At 38.1% G+C, this 14,521-nt stretch overlaps 1 protein-coding gene across 1 annotated transcript; it reads left to right on the forward strand.

Annotated features, from left to right (window-relative positions):
• The first annotated feature begins 13,288 nt into the window (after window positions 1-13,288).
• Window positions 13,289-14,521, forward strand: LOC145076757 (nucleolar GTP-binding protein). Its single transcript, XM_079022548.1, has one exon. The coding sequence runs from the start codon at window positions 13,387-13,389 to the stop codon at window positions 14,362-14,364; it is 978 nt and encodes a 325-aa protein (XP_078878674.1). The 5' UTR covers window positions 13,289-13,386; the 3' UTR covers window positions 14,365-14,521.

The raw sequence follows: 14,521 nt of genomic DNA on the forward strand, positions 1-14,521 counted from the left end.
AAATAATCCTTATGACTCTCTCTCTCTCTCTTTCTCTCTCTCTCTCTCTCTCTCTCTCTCTCTCTCTCTCTCTCTCTCTCTCTCTCTCTCTCTCTCTTCTCTAGTATCCTTGGTGTGTACTCAAAGAAAGCCCCAAACCATTATGGCAATTTATTCACCATGATGCACCATCTTTCATCACCCCACCTCCTTATTTTTCTCGTCACGGGTGCCAGTCGACAGAAACCTCAAGTCGGGAAACCCCACATCCACTGATGGCCTCACCTACCAACCATATTCAAATGAAACTGACCACCCTCAAGTCTCATTGCCCGTTACTCCCCTGCTCCATCGTCGAAGGCCACTTCATAAATCACCCACCTCACACCTTTATGTAACCACACTTTACCTTGTCTCTTTATCGAATTCTCATATACTACAAGAACAAAAAAACGCTAAATTGTAATCCTAATTTGCTACGGAGATTCCAAACTCACAACACTCTCACCTCGTTGTATATCAAGTAACTCTCCATATACTTGGTCTCATCACCATCTTTGATCGACAAAGGATACTGATCAAGAGGTGTCACAACCGTGGTCGTGGCCGTCTCCGTCGCATTCTCTTCTGCCCAAATTGGAAATATATGTCCAAATTAACTAAATTTGTCTATAAATTAACCTCACCGGTATTGCGAACATCACCTGAAACAAAACAAAAAAATAGTTTGTAGGATAACCATTATTCCCAAATTAACTAAATTTGTCTATATATCAAAACATATACCAACAATTCCTTTAAAAATATATATTTAAATTGAAGGATTACAAATTGAAAAGAAAATAATGATGGACAATTTGGAAATGGAAGGGCATACGAGAAGAAGTTATGAAGTAAGTAAGGGTGATTTTGGCTGTATCGTTTCCTATGGATTTAGAAGGTCTGAAGAAGGATCGAGAAGAAAAAGTAACGTCATCGAATATGACTGAAGCTTTGATAGTGGTTGTCCATGTTCTTGTATAATGTGATTGTTCTTCTCAATTTCCAATTCTTCAAAGTAATGTGTGCGTGTGTTGAAGAAAACAAAGAATATATATAGAAATGAAGGGGAAGAGAGTGAAATGAAATTATGTGTAGAAATAAATGGGAAGAGAATGGGTGAACTGGTGAAAGTTTTAACAAGAGAGAGAGAGAGAGAGAGGGAGAGGGAAAAAGAGATTCATAAGGACTTTTATGTGTAAAAAACAAACAATATTCTCTTCATTTCATAAACACTTAACATAACCTGTTAACAAAGGTAGTCATAAGGACCATTTGCGTGCAAGGTTTGCTCTAAAGGGACCATCCATGCAAAAAATGTTTCATAAGGACTATATTAGGGAAAAATTGGAAAGCAAAAGGACAATTGGTGAAATTTTGTCTTAACTAAATAAAACTTATAGATCTAGAAGGACATAAATGTAAGAATCTGAAAGTCATATAATTACCCAAGATAACGATAATTACTTTTTAACAAAGTAATTATCCATTAGGATATAAATCCTTCCTATATAAATAGAGGCACCTAGAACTGGATTTGAGAGTTGATAAAGTTGTGAAAACCCTAAAAAAACCGGTGGTGCTTTCCAATCTCAAAAATCATATAAACCCCGTTGTAAACACTTTGTAGCCGTAAAAATGGAGATGTCACACAACATATTTTAGGTGTTTATACTTAACAAGTTAGTCTTATGATACAACACATCATAATGCTTAGTTTATTTCGTATGGTCTCATCCTAATTAGTACTCATCTAATTTTTGTTATGACAGAAGTATACAATCAACAAGACTAATAGAAATAAAACAAACGAAATTGAAATAAATATATATAATATGCAAGAATCAGTTTACAGAAAACATACTTGAAGATTTATGTTTACAACAGAAACACAAAAACGAAATTATGTAGATTGAGGCCTGCAAATTGCAGTTTCCCAAGACAGAAATTTCTTTGGTAGGGATCTGTCTAGATGATACAACAATCAATCCAAGAAGTAATCTTGAATCTGTCGAAATTTCTATGTCCCTTTCATCTTCAGGAAGAACGAATTTTGAAGAGAATTTGTGGTGATTGTTTCTGTAACCCCTCACAAATGATAGAAAACATGTATTTATAGGTATTGATTGTGACAGTTAAAAACTGTCAAAACCGAAAATAACTTTCAAATACCTGTCATTTAGTGATTACGAATTTAATAAAAATAAAAATTAATTTCGTAATTAATATATATATATATATATATATATATATATATATATATATATATATATATATAATTAATCAAGAACATGTATTTATAGGTATTGATTATGACACTTAAAAACTGTCAAAACCAAAAATAACTTCCCAAGGCCCATTTTTTACCATTAAATATTTTCTTGATATTAGCCCATTTTTAGTTCAATTAGGCTAGTCCAATACCACAAACCAAGCCCAATATACTTCCCCCATTACTTGATCCATTTGTTTAAGTGTGTGGGATAAGACATATAAGGTGGGAAAATGTTTTCTCTTCAACCAATATGAGATAAGTCTCACATTGTATATTTGTAAAGCAAAGTTCCAACAATTTTATCATAGTTTATGCTCTTATGATATATCATATCATATGTTTGAGTCTCAACACCCAATATGTTAAAACTATGGCTATGATACCAAATCTTAACACCTTACCTCTTATATCCCAATGTAAGATATCCAAAAGATAGGCTAAAACATGTTTCGTTTATAACCGGTAATGATTGGAGTTCACCTATGAGAAAACATGTGCCTATGATACATGTTATGAGAAAAGTTTGTAAGATGAAAATGTCTCTGAGATACATATGTTTTCTCATAATACATGTATCAAAATTTTTTGCTAAAACTATTGCGTAAAACATATTTCAAGATTTTAAGCATACTTTAATACTATAATAACATTTCATGCTATTATGAAAATGATACGAAACACATGAATCCACATACAAAAGAAAGTATCTAGCTACTTAAGTCTCTCAGTCATCATTGGCTATATTGTTTACAGTTGTCATTTGTTATTTGCTATGTTGCTTACATATGTCGTTCTTCATTATTGTCATCCTATGAACAAATCAAACTAGTAAGGTAGCTTAGCCCACTACTTTGCAAAGGGACATACCTTACCAGTAGTGCATTTTTGTCCTAACAACGGAACATTTTTGTATAAACATTTTGATAAAAAATCTTATACAATCACCTTCTATGATTGCATGAGCACATCACAAGCATTATTTTATCTTATTTTATCATATGATGTTATGCAGTATATGAATGTATTGTAACCTATAAATCTTTCATAAGCATAAACATTTCATAAGATGCCTTATAAATCTTTGAACCATACTTTTTTCACGCTTACCATGAAGGTGGAGATTTGATTTGAAATTACACGTTGGTGGGGGGTTAACATGTCACGTGTTACTAGTTATGGCAATTTGCAAATGTGGGTGTTGCAACTTGGACTCAGAGTGTTGCAAAAGAAATGCTTGCATATGGTCATTGCAGTTACTCTTTGGGAGATTGGGAGGTTTCGCAACTGCATGATTTTGAAACTTTCAAACCAAAAAAGCTTCTATTCTTGATTTCGTTGCCTCGTAGTTTGTTTTTGTTGTCGTCAAATATATTGTAGTGATTTGTACACAATATTTTTTAGTCATACACAGTAATTTATGTTTTAGACAATTAAACTGTATAACTATATAAAACATAATTTGTTGTGTATAGCTAAAATGTGTTGTGTCCGGATCTACGCCCTGGTACAAGTAATGTTACAAGTAATATGCTCAATACTAATTAATTTAGTTGGATAGCCTTAAATCCCTCTTAATGTCATAAACTAACAGTTTGTTTTGTGGTTGTTGTCGAATAAAAGTAATATGCTCAATACTAATTAATTTAGTTGATGTCATACACTAATTGGATTATTCTTACATAGTGCTTTGTTATAAATTTTTTCGTTCAAAAAAAAAATATAGTATGATAATTAAAGTATGAGTCACTCGACTCTTATCTCAATGAACCAAGCATTGTGTTATTCTTTCAAAAACCCTAATTCAATGTACTAATGATTTGTTAAGTGCCATATCTAGACTTGGGTTTGCATTACATTTCCAAGATCACTCAAATCTATGATTCCATAAATGGATTTTTTTTTTTAAATTTATTGGTTCAAAAAAGGGTGTAGATTTTGAGGACGTTGTACTTATGCTGATCTGGATTACGTAACAAATTGCAAAAAGTAATGATATATGTTAATAAAATGTATTTCACGTAGAGATTCGATAAATTAATAAAAAAAAATGCCAAATACTATAGATTTTTTGGGCGAGAGTCCCAAAGCCACATTCTTAATGAAGTTTTTGTAAGAACGATCAAAGTCATCATCAAGAAATATTGTAAGAAACAAATAATAAGCCTGGAGTTATCAGCAGAAGTTATTATGCATATTGTTTGTTAACGTTCACAAGGTGATGGTGTTCATGCTAAAGGACCAAAATTGTACTTTTACCAAGCAAAAACCGAATGTATCGAAATTTTGATATAAAAGCTTATACGCTTTGTATAAATAGCATAACCTATTATTAGGATTAGCTCATGGATGCGGAAAAACTCCATAAAAATATAATAATTGTTTCCATGTCAAAACCGAGCAACTTGATTATTAATAACCCCCTTAGCCATTCATCAATGCACTTACAATGTTCTTTCATTCAAAATGAGATTTTTATTTATTTATTTATTATTATTATTTTGTAATTATGAATGTGACAATGGATTACGGATTTAAATTGAGGGTAGTGAAGGTGGATTACGGATGTTGGGTGCGGCGACCACCGCAATGAGCCTACATGGTTGTGGTGGACTGCGGTGAACACCACTTCCCTATAAAAGCCTCCAATGATGAAATGATCGGCTTTTGAAAACTCAGCTAAAATCAAAACAGTTTATATTTGTAATTATCAAAATAAAAGAATTCACTTTTCATTAAAAAACAAACAAAAAATGTTTGTGGTTGACCTCCATTTTCCATCTCGAGGTAAAATCTTCATATCTAGAGATGATAATGGTATTGCAGTAACGTTTTAGGTATAACATTCTACTTTGATTATAATTTTGTATTATACAATAAAACAGAACCCAAATTTGGCGTGTTTTTAATCAATAAGACGATTTGATTCTATTTCTAAAACATTACAAATATTATTATTTGTAATGTTTCAAGTACAGCTGATGGTGTTTTAATAATGGTGATGGTCAAGATTGATAATTTATACGATTGGTACAGTGGGGAATGGGCTAGGAAAGCTTTACAGGCTGTTGAGGTAAGCATCTCCAACTCCAAGTGTTCATAGCTTGAAACTGAACCACACACGTTGCAAGTCAAAATCTTTCTTTCTTTTGGCATAAACACATTAGCAATTAAAGTGCATTGTAGATTAAATGATTATTTTTAAAAGCGTGTCCCAAAAAATGTCGATATTAAAAGTATGAGCCGTATGAGCCGCAACTTACATATAAATCATCTCAAATCTTCATCATTTTTATTCAAATTGTTCTTAGAACAATTCAAAGAACTCTAAGTATTTAAATATATTTTAAATGAGTTTCGATCAATTTAATTTATCTGATATAGATAAAGATGCTGAACTTATGAAATTTATTCAATATTTAAAATCATAATCAAATATAGAGGGAAGGGACAATTACCCATTTACCCTTTGGCCATCCTTCATATGTGAAAGGGACTCAACCAAAATGATTGAAAGAAGTCTAACTTCTAAAGCAAAGATGAAGTGGGTAGAGGGACCTATCAACCATGCTCTCGATTGTCTTCCCTTCATGACTACTTCCCACTTTAACTAATTACATTATTTTATTTAAAGTACTTTTTATGTGAGTTATTATCTTTATAAAAAGACAAATTTACATAAATTGCCTCTAGATTAACTCCCTATCCAAAAAAAATAACCATGGTTGGCGGTAGAAAATTATTACTAGAATGGTTATTGAGTTGGTCTTCCTTCTTGGGAGGAAGCCTAACTCATGTGAGGATGTAATTGATTTACTCAAGATGAGTGCGGGTAGTAAGAAGATGGAGAACTTGTTGTTTTCCTTGATTTACATGACATTTTGGATAATTCGAAAGGCAAGAAATGCTATTATTTTCAAGAAGGAAAGGCGGGCAATAATGATTACCGTTGATGATATCAGTTTAAATATTTTTAATTGGATCAAATCTATGTTGAATTGTAATTCTATTGTTTGGCATGATTGGGTTTTATCTCTTGTTTTAAACTGTTTTTTGTAAGTGACATGGGCTTCTTGTTTAACTGTTGCTTTTTATGCTAACCTACTCAAAAAAACAAACAAACAAACAAACAAACGAGGATGGATACTATTATGATTCTTATTTTATTGTATTGTGTTTTTTGGTGCATTATGAAAACACAGATCGGAAAGAAATTTGAAAGTATTTTGATGTAAAAATAGTGTATTAATTGTTCTTATTTACCGAATACCAATGAAAGTTATATGGTTGTTGTGTATTTATACTTACATTTAGCATGTATCTATTGAGAAAGTGTCACCAAGGTTATTATAAACATGGATTGGTTGAGCTCCAATGGGGCAGTGATCGACTGCGCGCAACAGTTGGTCCGGGTCAGGACCCCAAGTGGGAGAGAGCTGGTGATTCAGGGCGAGAGGCCACAGCGTGGACCAGCTTTATGGTCAGCAGCAAGAGCTAGGCGCTATCTCCAGCAAGGGTGCGCAAGGTATGTCGCCTATGTCTTGGATACCCGGGAGGCGGGTAAGGTGACAGTGAGTGACATACTGGTGGTACGAGAGTACGCAGATGTATTCCCAGTGGAGCTGCCTGGGTTACCTCCGGAGAGGCACGTAGAGTTCAGGATCGACCTAGTCCCCGGTGTGGCTCCGACAGCCAAGGCACCGTATCGGTTGGCTCCACCTGAGATGCAGGAGTTTTCCACACAGTTGCAAGAGCTGTTAGACAAAGGATTCATTAGACCGAGTTGTTCACCTTGGGGAGCCCCGATTCTATTTGTGAAGAAGAAAGACGGGCCACATCGGATGTGTATAGATTACCGGGAGCTGCATAAGGTAACGGTGAAGAACCGTTACCCACTCCCAAGGATTGATGATCTTTTTCAGCTTCAGGGAGCATCTTGGTTCTCCAAGATTGATCTGCGTTCAGGTTATCATCAGATGAGGGTTAGAGAGGAGGATGTGCAGAAGACTGCTTTCGGACACGATATGGTCACTATGAGTTCGTGGCGATGCCTTTCGGGCTCACCAATGCTCCTTCTGCGTTCATGGATCTCATGAACCGCGTGTGCAAACCGCTGTTGGATCGGTATGTAATAGTTTTCATTGATGACATCTTGGTTTTTATTCCAAGACATAGGAGCAGCATGAGGAGCACTTGCGAGAGGTTTTGGATACTTTGAGGAGGGAGAGCTTGTATGCCAAGTTCTCCAAGTGTGAGTTCTGGTTGCGCGAGGTGCAGTTTCTTAGGCACCTTGTCAACCAGAACGAGATTTCGGTCGACCCAGCCAAAGTGGAGGTCGTGATGAGGTGAGAGGTTCTGAGGTCTCCATCTGAGATTCGGAGCTTCCTGGGACTGGCAAGTTATTATCGGAGATTCATTCAAGAATTCTCCAAGATATTCGTGCACTTGACCCGGTTGACAAGGAAAGTCGTGGTCTTTTGCTGGGGGCCTAAGCAGCAGGCCGCATTTAAGACACTGAGACAGATTGTGTGAGACGTCAATCTTAGCCCTGCCAGAGAGCGTGGAGGATTTTGTAGTGTATTGCGATGCGTCCATCTCGGGTTTGGGCACGATATTGATGCAGAGGGGGCATATTATCGCCTACGCTTCGAGGCAGCTGAAGCCTCATGAGGCGAACTATCCGACGCATGATTTGGAGTTGGGGGCAATTGTTTTCGCCCTCAAGATTCGGCGTCATTACCTCTATGGGGTACGTTGTACCATTTACACAGACCATAAGAGTTTGAGGTACTTCATGGATCATCCAAATCTGAATATGAGACAGCGTCGATGGCTAGATGTGTTGAAGGATTATGATTGTGAGATCCTCTACCACCCGGGGAAGGCCAATGTCGTGGCCGATGCACTTAGCCGCAAGGCAGCGCCGATCAGAGATATTTGCTTGAGGATGACCGTGGTGACTCCGTTGTTGGAGCGGATTCGATAGGCCCAACAGGAGGCTATGAAGGATGGACATCGTAAGAGTGAGCGTATTGTAGGTTAGGTTTCTTCCTTCGATTATGACAGTCGTGGATTGTTGACACTACACCGTAGGGTGTGGGTCCCATATCATGGAGGTGTGCACCAGGTATTGATGGAGGAGGCGCACAAATCTAGGTTTTCCGTCCATCCCGGGGTGACAAGGATATACATGGATCGTCGTCTTGATTATTGGTGGCCCTGCGTGAAGTGGGATGTAGCTTGGTATGTTGAGAGATGCCTGACCTGCAGGAAGGTCAAGGTCGAGCATCAGAGGCCCCACGGCAAGACCCAGCCGTTCGATATCCCGATGTGGAAATGGGAAGATATCACTATGGATTTCATCACGAAGCTTCCTAGGACCGCGCGGGGAGTGGATTCGATTCGGGTTATCATGGATCGATTGACCAAGAGCGCCCATTTCATTCCGATTCAGGAGAGCATTTCGGCCAAAAAGTTGGCTGACATCAACATTAGGAGGTAGTGGTTCGGCACAGGGTGCCAGTCTCGGTAGTTTCTGATAGAGATGTGCGGTTCACTTCCAGATTCTGGAAGAAGTTTCACGACAAGCTGGGTACTCGTCTACACTTTAGCACCGCTTTTCACCAACAGACAGATGGTCAGAGCGAACGGGCCATCCAGACTTTGGAGGATATGATGCGGAAATGCATTTTAGACTTTGGAGGTAGTTGGGATACTTACCTTCCTTTGGCAGAGTTTTCCTACAATAACAACTATCACGCGAGTATCGACCGTCCTCCCTTTGAGAAGTTGTATGGGAGGAAGTGAAGGACCCCGATATGCTGGAGTGAGGTTGGACAAAGGGTCATGCGGAGTACCGAAGTCGTACTCAAGACTCCAGAGAGGATCCAGCAAGTTTGGAGCAGGCTTCAGACTACTCAGAGTCGGCAGAAGAGTTAAGCCGACAAGCGTCGTTCGGACATGGAGATCCAGGTTGGGGATATGGTGCTCCTGAAGGTGTCACCATGGAAAGGTGTCATTCGGTTCAGGAAGCGGGGCAAGTTGGGCCCCAGGTACATTGGACCTTTCAGGGTTGTAGCCCGGGTGGGCAAGGTGGCATATAGGTTGGACCTGCCAGCCGCACTCAGTCAGATTCACAGTACTTTTCACGTCTCCCTTCTGTGGAAGTGTATAGTAGATGATTCAGTAGTGATGTCTTTAGAGGATATTCAGGTGGATGACAACCTGAACTACATCGAGCGGCCAATAGCTATCCTCGACAGGAAGTAGAGGGATCTGAGGAACAAGAGAGTGGAGCTGGTAAAGGTGCAATGGCAGCACCGCAAGGGCTCGGAATGGACTTGGGAGTCGAAGGACGAGATGGGGGAGCACTAGCCCGAGCTTTTTCCGGATTCAGCAGCAGACTTCGAGGACGAAGTCTAAAATAAGTGGGGGAGATTTGTAACACCTGGTTCCTGGTACCTATTTAAATTCAAGTAATTTCATGTTTTGCACTGGGACTCGGCAAGTTGGAAGCCCAACTCGTCGAGTAGACTCGACTTTTGATCGGGAGGATAAGTGACCTACTCGACGAGTCGGGAGACAAACTCGACGAGTAGGGCTGTCTGGACGAAACCCTAATATTTAGGGTTTTCACCCTATTTAAACAACTTATCTCCTCTCAACCCAACCTCCATCGTCACTCCCAACTCAGAGAAACCCTAACCTTGTTTGAGTGTTCATGAGCCATTTTTGTGTGCTTGTGGTGATTGTAAAGCTTGAGAAGGAAGAAGGAGCTTGGAAGTTCGAGTGGAAGCTAGTAGATCTAGAGGTTGTGCCCCATTTCCAGCTCACTTGAGGTATAAAGCTGAAACCTTGACCATCTATCTCTTAGATCTCTAGTTAGGGTTCATTTCTACCTTTTCTAAGTCTTAGAGGTGCCATACTCGGAATTTTTGTGGTTCATTAAGGGTATAGCTTCAAATCTGGAACAATTGGGGGTTCTTATGGCATAAAGGTGCCAACTTTTTTGTCATAAGCTCCCCATGCATCTTGTAGACTTCATTCTAGAGCCATTTGGGCCAAATACCTCATGCATGGGCGTCAAGATTGGAACTTTACGTATAATATGGACCATGGGAGGTCAGATCTATGGTTTGGATGCATTAAGACCGATTAAAATCGACTGTATAGTTTTGGACAAAGAGGGACTCGGCAAGTCGCTTAGGTGACTCGACGATTCGGGTCGCAGTTTCCCCTAAACGTCTTCTGGAAATGGTCTTGGGTTGAGTTGAAGGAAAACTCAGCCTGTTAGGGTCTGTTATGGACTTGAAGATCGAAGGACTCGACGAGTTCAAGGAGGAACTCGGTGAGTTCAAGGCAATGTCCCAACCACATGAAGACGGACTCGACGAGTTCAAGCAAAACTCGGCGAGTCATAGACTACACACCTTCATACAGATGAAGATGAACTCGACGAGTTCAACGATGAACTCGGCGAGTCAGTTGAAGAAGGTCCCGATGTTGTGTTGAAGGAGAACTCGTCGAGATCTTGCTAGACTCGACAAGTAGGGACGGGGTGGTAGCATTTTGTGGACATGGGAACTCAATGAGTTGGTGGACCAACTCGACGAGTCTACTCAACCAGATGTTGACTTTGACCTAAGTTGACTTTGACCAAGGTTTTGACCTTGACTTTGACTTGGACTTGAGTTGACCCTTGTAGGAGCTATGAGTATGAAATGGTAATGTAGAAAGGATGTTGTGTAGGGATTGAGGAGTCGAGAAGAGTTGATTTCCATTTTGAGGACAGTGTAGACACTACACGACATTGATGTGAGTTACCTTCCAGTAGAGGTGGGTCTATGGCCAAAATGGTGGCCCACCAGCAGGGAATGTCTTTAGATGATTGTCTTTGTGATTATTGTCTAGGTTTGCTACTACCTGATGTGTTCTATGTGCCAGTATGATATGTTATATGCGATAGTAGTAGTAGGAGGGGAATAGTCCCCCGATTCGGTTGTTAGGACCGAAAGGTAGGTCGGACACCCCAGATATGTCTGACAGCATGATTATGATATGTTATTATGTTATAGTGGTAGGGGTGAAACAGTCCCTGTGGCCGGTTAAGATAGACCGGAGGGTAGGCAGGCACCCCAGAATGGCCTGACATGGGTAGGTCAACACCCCATAATGGCTTGACACGGGTAGGTCAGCACCCCAGAATGGCTTGACACGAGTAGGTCAACACCCAAAAATGGCTTGACATGGGTAGGTCGGGCACCTCATAATTGCCCGACAGTATGTATGATTGTATGGTATGTGGTATGATGTCGGAACTCACTAAGCTTTGTGCTTACGGTTTTCAGTTTTGGTTTCAGGTACCTCTTCGTCGAAGGGGAAGGAGTCGGTAAGGTAGCAGCATATCGCATACACATGATTCCGCATTTGAGATTTCTGGGATTGTACTCTGACATTATTACTATTTGACGATATGGTTTTTGAAACATGTAAGTATGGTTTATGAATTAATATGATATCAGTAATGTTTTCCTCAAACAAATTTTATAAGCAATATAATTACAACAACAATTTTTGGTCTCGATTTTTGGAATGTTACAATCCACATCCTCAAACTTTTGCTTCGCTCCATCTGAGTAACCGGTCACTAGATACCTCGTAAACATACCAGCAAAATGAAGATCGATCTTCATGTAGACGGCCATACCAAGAATCCAAGGGAGACTTTTTTTCGAGGAACGGTAGAAGAAAAGAGAAGAAAGGGGCAAATGAAACTGACTAAAGAAGAATATATCTTGTAGAGGAAGGGTTACATATCTCATTTAACGATACATTACGTGGCATGTGATTTGGCATATGAGATAGCTTTTTTTAATGACATGTAGAAGATAACCTGTTGATTGGGATGGGGTCATCGGGTGACCCCTTCACTTTTTAGAAAATGGCCTTAAAACCAGTAAAATGTCATGCCCTTATAAAATCAAAAAATAACATAAAGGATATTTTAAACCAAAATGTGTAATTTCATAGGGCTACAATGACATTTTTCCCTTGTTTTTTTTTTGCTAATGAAATTGCCTATTGTTAAAAAAAAAAAAAAAAAAAAAAAAAAAAAAAAAAAAAAAAAAAAAACGGATACTATTTATTATGATTCTTATTTTTTGGTGCATTATGAAAAGACAGATCGGAAAGAAATTTGAAAGTATTTTGATATAAAAATAGTGTATTAATTGTTCTTATTTACCGAATACTAATGAAAGTTATATGGTTGTTGTGTAATTATACATACAAATGCATGTATCTATTGAGAAAGTGTCACCAAGTTGGCGATATCATTAGATCATAAAACAAAGCTCGTGGCCATCATCACACCTTTCCCCTTTTATCTTTCTTTTCTTTTCTTTTTCGCTTGTGCAACTATTTAATTTCTGAGTAGGGACAGATATAATAAGATACAGTTTAATTAAGGGATGAGGTATAGTGAACTTAAAACCCCATTCCAAGGTAACAAAAGGTATTCTGATTAATTACAACATTTTCTCCACTTGTCCAAAAAGAGTTGCAATTCTGTAGGAAGATGTTTTTACTGCTTAGTAAATGTGATTTTGATTCCAAAGTTATTTTTATGTGTTCTTTTATTTAAACTTTTTAATTACTATTTAATGATGGTATTTTTTATGGGAAAAGTTGTATATGTTTTTAAAAATGATTATTGGGTCTTAAAGAACTAATTTAGAATCAAATAGCTAGTAAAAGGAAGTTAACAGTACGCACGTATTCGTCATTATCTCAATAAGCAATTTTCTTGTAGCACTTTTTATATAATAATTTTGAACTTAATTAAACATACAAAAGTCAGAATAATAATCACTTTTACCTAAACACATTGATTATAAAAAAGTTGCTACTTTGAAAATATGTAGCTAATTAAAGGGCCGGGCTGCTTTTTCTTAATTATATGGTGTTCTGTAATACCTTTTTCTTTGGAGAAGTCATACAAATAGCCTCTGATAACAACTTGAAATAACTAACAAGAAGTCTAAGCAAAGACACAAAACACACACATACACACACAACACAACTTTAGAGAGAGAAAGATGAATAAAAGAGAAGGGAAAGGGCCTCCTTCAAGAGATCTTATGGTATGTTTTCCTACAAGAGCACATCTTAGATTAATGCCAAAGTCAGTTTCTAGCCCCCGTCGATTGAATTACCACCAAAACCACCTTCGGAAGTCTATGAGAGGTGGTGCCGGTGGAGGCCGAGCAAGTCCATATCTATGGTCAGGAACCAAGCAGATGAGTTCAGACAACTTATCGGAGCCAACTTCTCCAAAAGTAACTTGTGCTGGCCAGATTAAGGTCCGACCCAGCACAAGATCATGCAAGAACTGGCAGACAGTCATGGAAGAGATCGAGAGGCTTCATAATAGAAAGAAGAAGCCTACTTGGGGAGCGACATTAGGGTTCAAGAAAGAAATTATGCAGTTTTTAACTTGCTTAAGGAGGATTAAGTTTGATTTTCATTGTTTAGGGGGATTTTCCCATGTAGATATCACTTCAGACGATGAAGATGAAGATGAAGATAGTAATGATAAAGAAATCAATCAAGATCAACATCAAGACTATGAACATGACAAGGACTCAAGAACAGTGTTTTCGAAATGGTTTATGGTCCTACAAGAGAATCAAGATTCTGGGGTGTTTGAAAAAGAAGAAAAAAGTTTGAAATCTGAAACACCGGAAGATCTCCCATGTCTGCCACCTGCAAATGCACTTTTCCTCATGCGGTGTCGTTCTGCTCCTGCTAAAAGTTGGATGGAGGAGAAACAAGAAGAAGAAGAAGAAGAAGAAGAAAATGATGATGATGATGTCGAAGATCATGATAAAGAAGAAAAAGAACATGTTGATGATCATGACATCGAAAAGAAAGAAAACAAAAGGAAGAGTTTGAAGGAATTGATGAAAACCGAAAGTGATTTCTACAAATTATCTTGTGATATTGCAAAGGAAACATGGGTTATTGGTGGGATTCACAAAGATCCATTCTCAAGAAGTAGAAGTTGGAAAAGATGATCCATCTGAATCAACAATCTAAAATTGTTCCTATTTTTTTTTTCCCTTTTTCTGAGAGTTTTGTAAGTATTTTGTTGATAACATGCATGCCGGTAACAACTATTGTATCATTATGTTTACAATAAATTAATAACCGTTTTCAGTTTGTGTCATATAA

Source organism: Lactuca serriola, chromosome 9 (genome assembly GCF_051521515.1).
Source record: "Lactuca serriola cultivar US96UC23 chromosome 9, Lser_US96UC23_V15, whole genome shotgun sequence".
Classification (NCBI taxonomy): domain Eukaryota; kingdom Viridiplantae; phylum Streptophyta; class Magnoliopsida; order Asterales; family Asteraceae; genus Lactuca; species Lactuca serriola.